Source organism: Staurois parvus, unplaced genomic scaffold (genome assembly GCF_062004578.1).
Source record: "Staurois parvus isolate SC_StPar_1 unplaced genomic scaffold, SC_StPar_1.0 ptg000080l, whole genome shotgun sequence".
NCBI classification, from domain to species: Eukaryota; Metazoa; Chordata; class Amphibia; order Anura; family Ranidae; genus Staurois; species Staurois parvus.
Window position 1 is genome coordinate 10,087,724 of NW_028317876.1, and position 13,873 is coordinate 10,101,596.

The following is a 13,873-nucleotide window of genomic DNA, read 5'->3' on the forward strand; positions in this document are numbered from 1 at the left end:
GTCAAAATTGAATGTTGATTTGACCCACTAATGAGTAAAAAAACAAACAAACTTTCTTAGAGTATTCTTTTCCTAAGAATGTTTGTTTGAAATTTAATCCATTTATGGCCAGCTTTACACAAGCTTCTTACTATGCTTCTTGCTAGGAATGTACCTGTTGAGCAGTCAGGTCCTGTCCAATTAGGGTCACAAGTGCAGCTTCCGGACTCTTGGATGTAGGTCCCATGGCCAGAGCACTGGTCTGGACACATTGATTTCAGGATTTCACAGTTGGTGCCACCCCATCCTTGATTGCAATGGCATTCCCCATGAATACACACTCCATGGTAAGAACAAAAGGTATCCAGACAATCAGCTAACAGAGAGAAATAAAGCAGTTTAGAAAAGTGAGTAAATATTCTCAGTTAGCATTAAAATATTTAGTTGTCTCTTACAATGTCACAATTTATTATTAAATGCTTAACCTGAGGTTTTAGCAAGGTTACTTAAATACATTAAGCATAACCCAAAATTAACCTTTATAATACAAATGAACCACTTAGCACTTTTCAAGACAAAATGGCCTTTTGCAGAAAAATGGAAGATAAGAAAAAGTGACAGTACAGTCAATCAGTTACATACATGCTTTCATTTTCTAACCTGCACATTAAAACTGTAATGTTATGGCCAACAGCCCCCACTTTTTCTTTACAGTTTTATAGAAAAACCCCACTATGAGAGTATAATTATGCTGTTTTGTATTATGCAGCAATCTATCAGCTGAATACTTCACATCCTCCTGCACTGCTATTAACGTTCTTTTGATGATGAGACTTAATTCAGCAATTTGACTCAATAAAACGTTACACTTGTAGGGTCAATGGTCTGAAAATTTAATTCCAGTGACTTAATTGCATTGCTTTTCACATGCAAATCAATAAAAACAATTTGATCATGGAACGAAAATGGTGGCTTCCTTTCTAAGAAGCCAAGACGAAATGGTCTGTGCTCCACATAACAACATCACAGATTTCCTAATTACATCTAGTAGTGCCGAAAGCCATGTATCATGTTTCAGTGTAATTTAGATACTGGATGAGTGTGAAATGCATTGGGTTAATGTTTCTCTCTTCGTAGGGCACTACAGTTCTTCTATATGTAATCTTTTATAAGATAATGCAAAAGTATTTAGTGTCTGTTGCCAAAGCAAGAAAGTATGGTACATTCACCCCTTTCGTATGAATTTAGAGTTTTGTTATCACAAAAAAAATTTCTGGCTATATAAAAGTACAAGGCTGCAGGCCTTATATTTCAGACTAAGTTGAATATGCAAGCACAAAGCATGTTACCTTTACACTGACCCCTTAATAACTAGGAAACATTGTGGGATGTGTACCAACAGTGGTAAAAGTTCTTAAAGGATTACCAACAGTGGTAAAAGTCCTTAAAGGATAAGTTACTCTTTTACAAAAAAACAAAACAAAACATTTTTTTGCAGGAAAAAAATGCGCATTTACTATTTATTTGTAGGAGCCTAAAAAGCATTGCACCCACAACCAGCAGATTTAGGGTGCAATGCAGGGCTCCTGCAGACTGTCAGTGTAAACTGTCTGCCTGTACCTCGTAAGGGCAGGCAGTTTACACAATGACAGGAAAATCAATGAACTACTGAGAAAGCCCAACAGCAGAAAAGGATGTCGGTACCTGTAGTTCATTCATTCACAGAACTCTGTAAATAAATTATGCGCCTGTGGGCAGAGCCCCACACAGCCACTCTATTTTTGATTTGTGACAGTGGGTGCAGGGAGAAGATGCCCAGCCTGTTGGAAACAGTGGAGGAATCAGGAAGCAGCCGCAGAAGTGAGAACATAGTATATGCTCCACCTTAAAAATGGGTGGAACATGTAATATGTTCCTGAAGGTGAATTATCCTTTAGGCCTCATGCACACAGAACATTTTAAAATGCTGCTCCTCTTGGCAGCAGCATTTTGGCCGAAAAAACAGCTGGCGCTTGTAAAAGTGTCTGACACTTTTACAAGCAGTTAGGCATCAAGAGTTTGGGCATTGATTCATTTAATAATAATTTATTCTGTCCATGGAAATGAATTAAAATTCGTTTTGGCATGTTTAGACGCATTTACCTGTGTCAAGCGGTTTTCCGGCCAAAATGCTGCTGCTCATGAACGCATAGCCAGTGGGGTTTTTTTACAGCTCCTAAATGCCCCAGCCACTAAATGCTTCTAAAGGTCTATGTGTGCATGGACACATAGGATAGTATGGAGGGCCATTGGGAAGCTGTAAAAAAACGCCTGACATCCCTCAATGTGGCTGCAAAAATACCCTGTGTGCATAAGGCCTTAAATCACTGTACTTTCAAATGTGCCTGGGTATAGGCACTACAGTAAACATATTGTCTGTGGTCTAATGTTCTCATTCTAATTATGAGAAAGCACAGTGAAAGTATGGTGATTATGGTGGTCATTTTAGTGTAATCAATATGTTGATATTGCAGCAGAAATATGAGGGCTCTTCAAAAAGTTTCTGTACTTTTTTTTTTTAAACTCTATTCATTAAGAATTTCAAAAACAATGTGACAACTCTTATACTAAACTGCAAGGTCAGTGGGCTTGCTAGAATTACTACTCCTCCCGCCCTCACCGTTTCCAATGAAAATTTCAGGATAAGTTCAGAAACTTTTTGAAGACCCCTCGCCTATAGGTAACTGGTAGATATAATTTTCCATAGACATCACTTCTAAGTGAACAACATGATCATATTTAGTAAACAGAAATGGCAAAGACTGTGCCTTTTGTGATCACACTTCTTCCAATATGGTATTCTCAAACTGTTCGGGAACTGAAATATTCTGTAATATTCAAGTTAAAGCAGAGTTAGATTGAAAAAAGAAAAGTGAACTTATTGGTTTTGTTACCCTCTCAAATGCTAGTAAATAGAAACAGCATAGTGAAAAATTTAACCTTTCAAGTTTAAAAGTACATTCAGGATCTCCTTCTTGCCTAATCATATGACCAATGACAAGGTTTTTAAAAAGAGGCTTGAGGGCCTTACATTCAGCCATTCAGTGATTTTGCTTGTGCACTAACCCTTACACTTGGTACTGGTCATACAACCAGATCCCAATAGAGTCTCAATTTATTTTTTAGATATAAACAATGTAAATGTTTCTTTTCCTCATGAAAGTACATTATAGAGGATAACGTTCAAATAAATATATTTATTTCAGTGTAGTTACAGGTTACTAAGAAGGCTCTTAATAAGAAGGCTATACAGAACCATACTGATATCGTTACTAGATACTAAGTATGTCAAACTGACAAAAATAAGAAAAAGAATATTCTTCACAGGTCTTCATACATCACATCTTTCATGTTTACCTTCTTCACAGTTTTCCCCTTTATAACCTGAGTTACACGCACAGGATCCCATGATACAAACTCCATGGCCTCCACACAAAGGATCGATGCACTGAATACTAGGGACATCACACTCCGTACCCTTCCATCCACTATAGCACAGGCAGCGTCCCTTAGAGTATTGACCATTCCCATTACACAACACAGGACAGGCTGCTGTGAAATATAACATGACAAAAGAAGAATTAGGTTAGTTTTTTCTTTTTTTTTTCATGCCAGTGGTGGCAAAGCTTATAGAACCAAAACAACAAAGGATACAGCAAATAAATAAGTATGTCAGCTGCTTGTTGTTGAAATAGTGACGGCTTGTGTTCCAGCATCTTAGCTATATTTGTTTAACAAAAGGAAAGCAATTTGTGTACCTCTTGAACAATCCGGGCCTAGAAATCCAGGAAAACAATGACAGGTTCCTGAAACACACTCGCCGTTTCCATGGCAATTCCGGGGACATTCCACAACGGAATCTGTAAATAACAGATTTGGAGAGATATTTATACAAGTCTGTAAACGGAAGACCTGCTGAGTTGTTGCAATACAGATTTCTATTTTTCTTTCGTTTCTTACAAAGCCGTCAGGCCTTCTGATCGGACAGGTATTCCAGAAGTTACTTAATAATGTGAACAGAAGCCAATATTGACTACTTCCTGTAATTGCTGCCTGTGATAGGACAGGATTAGAAGTTTCAATTTGATATGACAAGAATGTCCTGAGTGCAGAATATTTTTAATGCCGTTTGACTAATTCAAAATGACATTCTTGCTCACCATCTTTGCAGATAGTTATACAGTAATTAGATCAGACATAAATGCACGTCAGTCATTTTATTCAGTAGGCAGTACACTTTGACCTCACACTCAATATGATACAAAGCAGGAGAGAAAGCTAAAAAAATGATTTTTGATATGTTATGGAACAGTGTGAACTTAGCTGCCTCGATTTTCCTTACAATTGCTAATTTCACTCAGCAGGTTATATTATCGTCACCTTATTGTTCATTGCATTTTTTATTTTGAGAAAGCAAGGAAGTGACCTAGGTAAAATTCATACCTACTATGATGGTAGACTGACTTTATACAGATTTTTGCTAATGTAATTGATTTTTTATGTAATAACTTAACTTCTTTTCTACTGCATATACGATTTTGAAATGACCAGTGGTGTGTTCTTCTACAGGTGCTGCTGTAAAATGTGTTGCTGCTCCCTCATCAGGATTAGCAAGAGATAGTATGCCAAAGTTAATGAGGTTGAAAACACCAATGGTGTGTTCTTCTACAGGTACTGCTGTAAAATTTGTTGCTGCTCCCTCATCAGGATTAGCAAGAGATAGTAGTCCAAAGTTAGTGAGGTTGAAAACACCTATTAAGGGTGAGGTAACAGCATGCAAATATATATTTCTATGCCCAACTACACTCAAAATGGAAAATCCCATTCTTTCTAATTGTTCCTGTACACACTTGTACGCTCAGTTGCCCTGTGCTCTATATATATATATTTTTTAGTGTATTCGGTTTTTAGTCCATTAGAATCCAATGGGTGCAGTCTAGGTAATATGCACATTTTTTCACATTTTAGCACCTCAAGAACTCTCCTCCCATAGAACTGTTCTCCTCCCCTTGCCCAGCCCAGGAAACTAAGTGATACACTTGCAAAAACACTTGCAAAATGCCTGTAATTCACCTGAAAAAATCCACTTAAAAATCACCCAGGACATATCGGTACTTTGCTTATGCTCTGCTCAGCTTCAAATGCAATTTAATAAGCGTTTTGAGAGAGTAGTAGAGCTGGGAGGTCAGTAAGATACAAGACAATTGGAGAATGGACAAAGAAAAAACAGAGTGTTGGAAGTCCCTCAGCATGGGAGGTTTGGTACTGTCATTAATCTGAGACCTTAATGCTGTTAAGATGCAAGACAAGCCAAGTAACAACAAAAAATGGCCATGCAGTAACCAAAATCAACAAAGTGTGCGGACAGACAAAGTAAAAGAAAGTCACACTGAAGTGTAAAGATATGGAACTCAAAGTGTGACTATGAGAGTCAAGATAAACAGGCAAAAAAGCTAAGGAACAAATGTGTAGAGATAGACAGAACACTTGGTGGGAGTAGCAAAGCAAACAAGATGGCAAACACACATCAGAAACAAATGCTTGAGTAAAACAAGGATATGAGGTAACATTGCATAGGATCAAACGCTAGATTCTACAATTTAGCATGGCAAGGTACAGGACAACATTTAATAAGACAACTACTATAGCACAAAGAAAGGAACTGGTATTGTAGATTCAAGACAATCATTTGTCCTGACAATGATCAGGACAGTTGTGAGTGTATTAAATAGAAAGAGGTACAGTACAGCAGGGGTACTCTATACTCCAGCAGGACCCAGGAAGTAAATGTTTTGCCATTGTGAACCTGAAGCTTTGTGCCATGAAATAAATATGTAGTCTACCACTGCTGCAGCCTGATTGTTATGCTGATTCTTAATGTTGCCATTCTGAGATATCTAATTCTGCACTAGATCAGCACTGGCTGTCCTCACATTAATCCCATGACATGTGTCCTCAAACATGGGACCTCTCAGTGGTCACCAGTAATTCTAAATACTGTTCACTATTATCCGTATAGGTCTAGTGATTACATTACAAAATAACAGTCACTTTCACTGGGTTGAACTTACCTATAACAATAGTATTAAAGGACACCAGTTCAGAGTTTTTTCCATCATTATAAAAGGCAATGTGCCATATTCCAGAGTTAAGATACTGGATGAAGCCAGCTTCATGAAGACTGACAGATCTTGGTAGACGACCCACTTTCTCAGATTCAAGCAAGTTGCGTTTTTCTCTTGAAATTAATCTGCTGCCTTCCAAAAGTTCTACAAAATCGTACTGGAATGAAACCCATAACAGTTGTTACAAGGAATGTAATAAAACACAGTAAATCTACATCTTTTAGGCTAACATTTACAAAGGTTACTGAACACAAGTCGCAGAAGTGAACAAAGTTTAATATACACATTTAATATACAGTATCTGTGCTCAGACTAAGTGGATGTGGTAAAACATGCAATAAAACCTCTGGCTAGAGATCTAAAATTACTGTCAGTGCCCCTATTATTTCAGTATTTGGCTCAATAGAATTTATTATGCGTTTTTAGGAAAAAGACCAATAAATATTGTCTATCATAAACTTAATATTGGTATACGATAGATGCTGTAGAAGAAGTGTATTTGAACACATCGATGCTTTCACAAGGGAATGAAGGTCAAACTTTGTTCATACTTCATATCTTAAACTGACATTATTTGCAAATAGTAGCTCAAAATATTTGCAAAAGATAATCAAAAGTTTCCATGCTGATAAACCTGTGAGATTTTATTTCCAGATAAAAGATTATTTAATCAGCCAATCACTAATGTTGCCCAGAAAACAATGCAGCTTTACTAAAGAAGAAAGTTTAAATTAATTCGCCTCTGTGACTGTTATCTAAAAAAGTATGCCTACTGTATATTCAGCAAGCTTTTCACAATGCTTTTAGGCAGGACTGCAGCCTCCCTCTTTACAGCATCACAGAGGGCATCACTTGCAATGGGGAAACATATCACCTGCATATCAATAGATTCAAATTCAAGGCCTGTCATAAAGTGAGGGTGCTAGGAACTTCAGGAATTAAAGATCATGCATTGGGTAGAGTAGGAAGGGAGTATTGCTGTCTGTATTACTATTTGGGGAATTTATTCATACTTACTGACAGTCATGAAAAATCTCTCCAAAGGGGACACAGACAAAATCCAAATTTTAGTAAGGAAAGGTTAGAACTTCTAACAATGATTTTATTGCTGTTGGTGCCTTCCTGTCCTGGTAACAAACCCCTACCCCCATTTATATGCCCTGGTGTCAAAGAAACAAAGAATCACAGACAGAATTAAAACCTGGCATAACTTTTAAACCTTTCCAATGTTAACCAAAAGCAAAAAAAACATCCAGTTGAAAAATAAAGTCCTTCAACTTGTTGGCTGTGTTCCCTCAAGGCTACATAGTTCTTCCAATCAACACAGTTTCAATGCCTTCTATAGAACAAAACATTAAGTCAGTTACTTTCAGTGAGGAGGGTTTGACAATGGTAGGATTTGGTGCAGACTCTCCAGACACAGGAACACACACAAAAAAAAAGGGTAATTCATGCTAAGGTGATTACTACAAGCTAAAATGCTGTGGTAGGAGTTACGTGTTGGGGGCTTACTTTAGTTTTATGTATTAGAACTATGTCATACTAGTGATCCTGTCACCTGCAATACCTTACCAGTGACAGGACCACCAAGGGACCACTGTACAGCTAGCTATTTGATAGCTGGACCAGTGATACAACTCCCTGTTGCTAGCAAGTGAGGGTCTGCAGCATTAGGCCCAATGACACACACTTAGGGAAAATGTTAGGTGAGACCACACTGATTCTACTTCTGGTGAGGAATTGCCAGCGGCAGAATCACTATTGTGACATAGCCATTAAAAGGCATAGATAAGAGTTAAAAACTGTGGAAGTTGTATCAAAAAAAGGATGCAGATGGCAAAGGATTAGTCAACAGTGTTTCCTATAGCGGATCCTTCCCCATTTCTAACTTACTACACCTTGTGCTGCACGATGTCTCTGTGTGAAAGTAGCCATCATGGTAGATGCAGGGTTTTGCATTCTCATGTCAAAGCTGCCTCCCTCATGATTGGTGATGACTGAGGATTAAGAAGCAGCAACAGAGGTGCAGAAAGCACGGATCCATAGAATAAATGAATAAGAAGCAGTAGGGTCTTTGCATTCTGGATGCCGATGTACAGCTTTTTCTTCAATCAGGGTTACAGTAAACAGCATTTGACATCACCAAATCTCATAGACACAGTGCCTTAGATGACCTCTTCCTAAACATACAGATTTAGCTATGACTCTCAAAGCAAAGAAAGTGCATTGCTATTTTTTTAAGGGGGATTCAAGACAAATGTAAATCTTTCAGATTACAGCTTAGACACAATAAATATTTTTAGATTTTCCCTATAAAATATCAGACCTTTACTTTGAGTGCAGGTCTATTTTAAGGTTAAGTGTTATACATACAGGGACGTATTCATTGTTTGATGGTTTTTGTGTAGGTGACACTTAAATTACCAACTTTATTATCACTTGTTCTCACCATCATAAAGCTCACCCCAAAAACTACTGTATCAGATTAACAGGCTTGAACTAAAATGTACCTTAAAAGATGTATTCTACATATAAATCACCATGTCTTTGTTCCTTGAAGAAACACAAGTAATAGACCTATGCACCCTAAAATTTCACTAACCTGAGCTCCAGGTTCTGTAATCTCTAATAATTCCAGGGTTTAGAAAGCTGTTCTATACCTAATACTGACATGAACTAAAATCCACTTATTGAAATCTCCAGAAAACTGTGGACCAATTATCTTTAGAAATATTAGAGCATTTGTTTGCCTTTTACCAACCATAAAGCTCGAGCTATGCATTTGTAAGACACTGGAATGTCCTTGTCAGGAAGAAAAAAAAATCCAGTTTTTCATAATAAGTAACTTCCCTGTACTGACCTCTCCACTCTCCGAGGTTTATTTCTTGGAGGAAAGGAATAATAAAAATGAGTGCACAGTTTGCATTTGACAAGGACAACTGAAGTCTGTATCTGCTAATGTTTCTTGCACATTTTAATATGTGATTGTCTATGTGCAATGTGCCCTGTCGCTCACCCTTGTCTTTCTCTGCTGACTTCATAAAGCAGGGGCAGAGTACATGCATTCTTTTCTAAATGAATTTAGATTAATGTGCATTCATCATAAAAAAACAAAACATAAAAAAAAACAGAATGTGAAGACTTTGCTGTTAATCAGCCAAGGTGGCTTCAGACTCATCCCACCTGCTGAATCTATTTGGTTTGAAAAAATTAACTATCATTTGTAATTTTCTCCACTGTGAGTGTCTGCGGGAAAGGTAAATGGTATAAATATAAATACAGTGGAGACCTGGCAGCACAAAAATTCCCCATTAACTAGAAGGAACCCATGGCTTGGAAACAGGCAACACAGAGGACATCTGAAGCTCCCTTAGAACTGCTGGAGATTCATTAGCCTGTATGGGAGTTTAGCCCTTCAGCTTTTCCCTGGGATAGCTCCATGGAAAGATCTGCTGCAGAGAACAGCAGCAGGACACATCCCGATACCAGCATTAGTCTTTCCCAATATTCTTTTTAACAATTAAGTGCCGGAAGGCTTACACTCAGCTGTAACCGTTAATGGTTTGTGGTGAGGGAAAAAAGAGGAGAAAGAATTGGTTCATAGGGAGCATTTACTTTTTGCATAAATATGCAAGAAAATATGCAAGTGGTGTTGCCTTTGACTGGAACAAAGTGAGATTTATAGAGCACATTTAATCCATACATCTTGGCTGCAGTTCGATAAAGGTACCTACAGACACAATTCACTTATGTAGCAGCAGTGTCCTTGCGATTCCCAGCTCTAGATTCATAAAAACACTGTGCTCCTAAGACTGCTGGCTGCTGTTCTGCAGTTAACCTCCCCAGCATTGATCACATGTATTTGTAAGCATGGATTTTTAAGTTATGTGACATATTTACTAGAGATGAGCGAATCGAACATGACGAAGTGGAATTCGTTCCGAAGATTTGGAAAAATTCTATTCGCGACGAATCCGAAGATTAGCAAACTTCGGATGCACGAATCGAATTTTCCCAAAAATGGCGGCGACATGTGTGGCGACGGAGAAAATGGACAGAGAAGATGGGGCGGGGATCTCTGGGAAGGCGCGCAGACAAGGCGCGCTGACCCATAATGCATTCATGACATGTGATCGCATTAGCCAATCAGCAGCCAGCCAGCACTGTGTAATGGTGGAGCTATAAATCGCGGCCATCTTAGAATTCTCCATTAGCCTCCGGTCATTCAAGAGAGACAGACCTGTGTGTATTAAGGGACAGAGTTAGGGCCACAGAGACTTTAGGGCCACAGAATCGTTACTCAGGGACACAGAATCGTTACTCAGGGACACAGAATCGTTACTCAGGGACACAGAATCGTTACTCAGGGACACAGAATCGTTACTTAGGGCCACAGCTATCAAAGAATCGAAAATTTAAAGTGACATACACCCTTTTTTTTTGGTGGCTGTCGTGCACAGTTGGTGCTGCAGTTTGCCGATTGTGCAAAATAAACTGACTTTCTGCTTCACAACCACTATTGTACGTTCAAAGAGTTAAATCCATTTACACGCCGGCTGGCGGTAATATTTTTTGGGTGATTAGTGCATTCCAGCGACACAAACGTACAGTTTCCAGCCAACGGCAAGCTGCAATTGACCGATTGTGTACAATAAACTGACTTTCTGCTTCACAACCACTATTGTACGTTCAAAGAGTTAGATCCATTTACACGCCGGGTGGCGGTAATATTTTTTGGGTGATTAGTGCATTCCAGTGACATAAACGTACAGTTTCCAGCCAACGGCAAGCTGCAATTGACCGATTGTGCTAAATAAACTGACTTTCTGCTTCACAACCACTATTGTATGTTCAAAGAGTTAAATCCATTTACACGCCGGCTGGCGGTAATATTTTTTGGGTGATTAGTGCATTCCAGTGACAGAAACGTACAGTTTCCAGCCAACGGCAAGCTGCAATTGACCGATTGTGTACAATAAACTGACTTTCTGCTTCACAACCACTATTGTACGTTCAAAGAGTTAAATCCATTTACACGCCGGCTGGCGGTAATATTTTTTGGGTGATTAGTGCATTCCAGTGACATAAACGTACAGTTTCCAGCCAACGGCAAGCTGCAATTGACCGATTGTGTACAATAAACTGACTTTCTGCTTCACAACCACTATTGTACGTTCAAAGAGTTAAATCCATATACACGCCGGGTGGCGGTAATATTTTTTGGGTGATTAGTGCATTCCAGTGACATAAACGTACAGTTTCCAGCCAACGGCAAGCTGCAATTGACCGATTGTGCTAAATAAACTGACTTTCTGCTTCACAACCACTATTGTACGTTCAAAGAGTTAAATCCGGTTTTATTTTTGGGGTGCTTATTGAATTAAAGAGTATGTCAGACAACACGCAGAGGAGTGGCAGAGGAGGCAATGTTTCAGGAGCGAGCAGACGTGGCAGCAGAGGAAGGGGTCGAGGCAGCACTAGTCGCAGCCAGAGGCCAGTGCTCCCGGTGTCATCCAGCGGTCGTGTCTCCACAGACAACCCTGCCATCATCGATTGGTTGACTCGGTCGTCTTCCTCTTCCCAGGTCACCTCTGACACCTACAGCCAACGGTCGGTGGGTACGTCAGACACAACCGTTAGTTGGCATGGCCCGGGAGCAAGCAATAATACCCTTGTGTTCTTTAGAATATTAATAGATTTCATTTACTCTTTTTTCTTTATTGTTTGTGTTTTAATTTATTTTAGATTATTCATAGCATTTTGAAATCTTGATGTTATTTAGAGTGGTGTGCTTCTCACCAATATTCACTTCCATCTGCTGTGTGAGATACCACATGTAAAATTAAGGTAAAATGAGACACCTATATAATTGGAATTGTATATAGACATGTATATAATTATAATTAAATATATTTATATTTTGTTTTTTGTATCGTTGCATTTTTTCATTTTTTGTTGTATCATTCTATTAGATTTTATATATTCCTTGAAGGATTATAGCTATCCCTTGTGCTATCTGTGGATGTTTGGAGGGGTGCCCCTTTGGAGACATCTAACCACACTCTGCCTTAGAGTTTTTGTACAAGACATAGTGAGAATTGGAGGTATCGATATGTTACTCCCCCTTGATTATTGTAACTTGTGTCTGCGCTGTTTTTTCTGTATGTTATTTTGTTGTCTGTATATATTTCAGGCTTGATTTCAGAGAAATAATTGATAACCTCCTGAGGAAGACTTACAACTTGAAACGCATTTGGGTTTTTCTCTGTGTATATCAAAGCAATACATGTACATGACCTCCATATTGTATACACAGCATGTAACATTTTGCTCCTGTCTGCATTTAATATAATATGTATCTGTTGGGTTAGGTTATCCTTTGGAGGCTTTTTTATCATTTTCTATAAATAAAATCTTGATATAATTTTTATACTACTTTTTGTCATATATTTTGGTACTCTAAAGTCCTTAGTTCCTCATTTATTCCCCCTGTGGTTTCTATTTAAAGTGAACGTAAAATCCTACATTTTATTTTTTTTTAAATAACAAAAAGGTTTATACTTACCTGGAATTGCACAGAGTGGCCTCAATCCTCCTCTTCTCAATGTCCCCCACTGGCGCTCCTGGCTCCTTCTTTCCGTTTCCTATCGTGGAACACCTGTACGCTTGATCCCGAGCCAAGTTGCCTGTGTCCATTGACACAGAAAATGTGGCTCAACCCTGCCCCATGCCCCCTTGTTACAGGATTTGACTGACAGCAGCGGGGACCAATTGCTCCCGCAGCTCTCAGCAAAGAATGTGAGAGAGGGGAAGAGAGGAGACAGCAACTGCAGATGGACACTGAGCTGGATCGCATGAAGACTCAGGTGAGTATAACGGGGTGAGAGGGTGATAATTTAACCTAAACATTTTTTACCGTAATGCAAGGAATGTATGAAAGCAGAACTTCACCCAAAAGAGGAAGTTCTGCTTGTTTACATCCTCCCCCCTCCACTGCCACATTTGGAAATTTTTTTTTGAGGGAGCGGGTACCTGGCCACAGTAATGTTTGACCCCTCCTCCTTCCACCCACAGCCTTCTGGGGCACATCACTGATCCCAGAAGACTGCGAGACCATACACAAAGTGCAGCGTGGCACGCACATGTGCAGTAGGAGACCAGCTGTGAGGCCGGAAGGCTTCACTGCCAGTTTTCCTTACCTAAGGTGCCAGTGTCTGCACCCAAAGCCAATTGAAAAATTGGCTCAGGTGAGGATCCCTGGACAGGTAAGTGCCCTTATACTAAAAGTCAGTATTTGTAGCTGCTGACTTTTAATTTTTGGGGGGAAGACTAGAGCTCCTCTTTAGAGTAGAAATGTTTAGACTTTATAATCACTTTAAGACTATTTTGGAAACCAGGGCAGTTGGAAACTGTGAAGACTGGTGAAGGTAGATACACCTCCTAAAAAAAGGATTTTGTGTGCATCTTCATTTTGCTTCAATAAGTGACCAAATGTAAAAGTGTAAATCTGAGTCACCTAGGAACATGGATCTTGTAGCTTTTTTATAACAGGATTTTTAAATACAAGGTCAGCAAAATGCAGTTATAGAATTAAGAGCTATTACCAGACAACAACTGTTCCTGCTTTCCTGAGGTCTCATTTAAAACGTAGCTCATCCTATATCCTTTATAATTAGAACATAGACTAACCTGTTCCTTACATGAAAAAGGTCAAAAGCCACTGATGTAGC

At 38.9% G+C, this 13,873-nt stretch overlaps 1 protein-coding gene across 14 annotated transcripts in view; it reads right to left on the reverse strand.

Moving 5' to 3' along the window:
• Positions 1 to 13,873, reverse strand: part of TENM3 (teneurin transmembrane protein 3) — a 1,391,898-nt gene that overhangs the window by 206,522 nt on the left and 1,171,503 nt on the right. For all 14 annotated transcript variants that reach the window (XM_089669645.1, XM_089669651.1, XM_089669650.1 and 11 more), the window contains 4 exons: positions 6,090 to 6,300; positions 3,777 to 3,878; positions 3,376 to 3,570; positions 155 to 355 (listed from right to left, as the gene is read on the reverse strand). In XM_089669645.1, the coding sequence (XP_089525771.1) occupies positions 155 to 355; positions 3,376 to 3,570; positions 3,777 to 3,878; positions 6,090 to 6,300 (709 nt within the window). The remainder of the gene's footprint in view (positions 1 to 154; positions 356 to 3,375; positions 3,571 to 3,776; positions 3,879 to 6,089; positions 6,301 to 13,873) is intronic.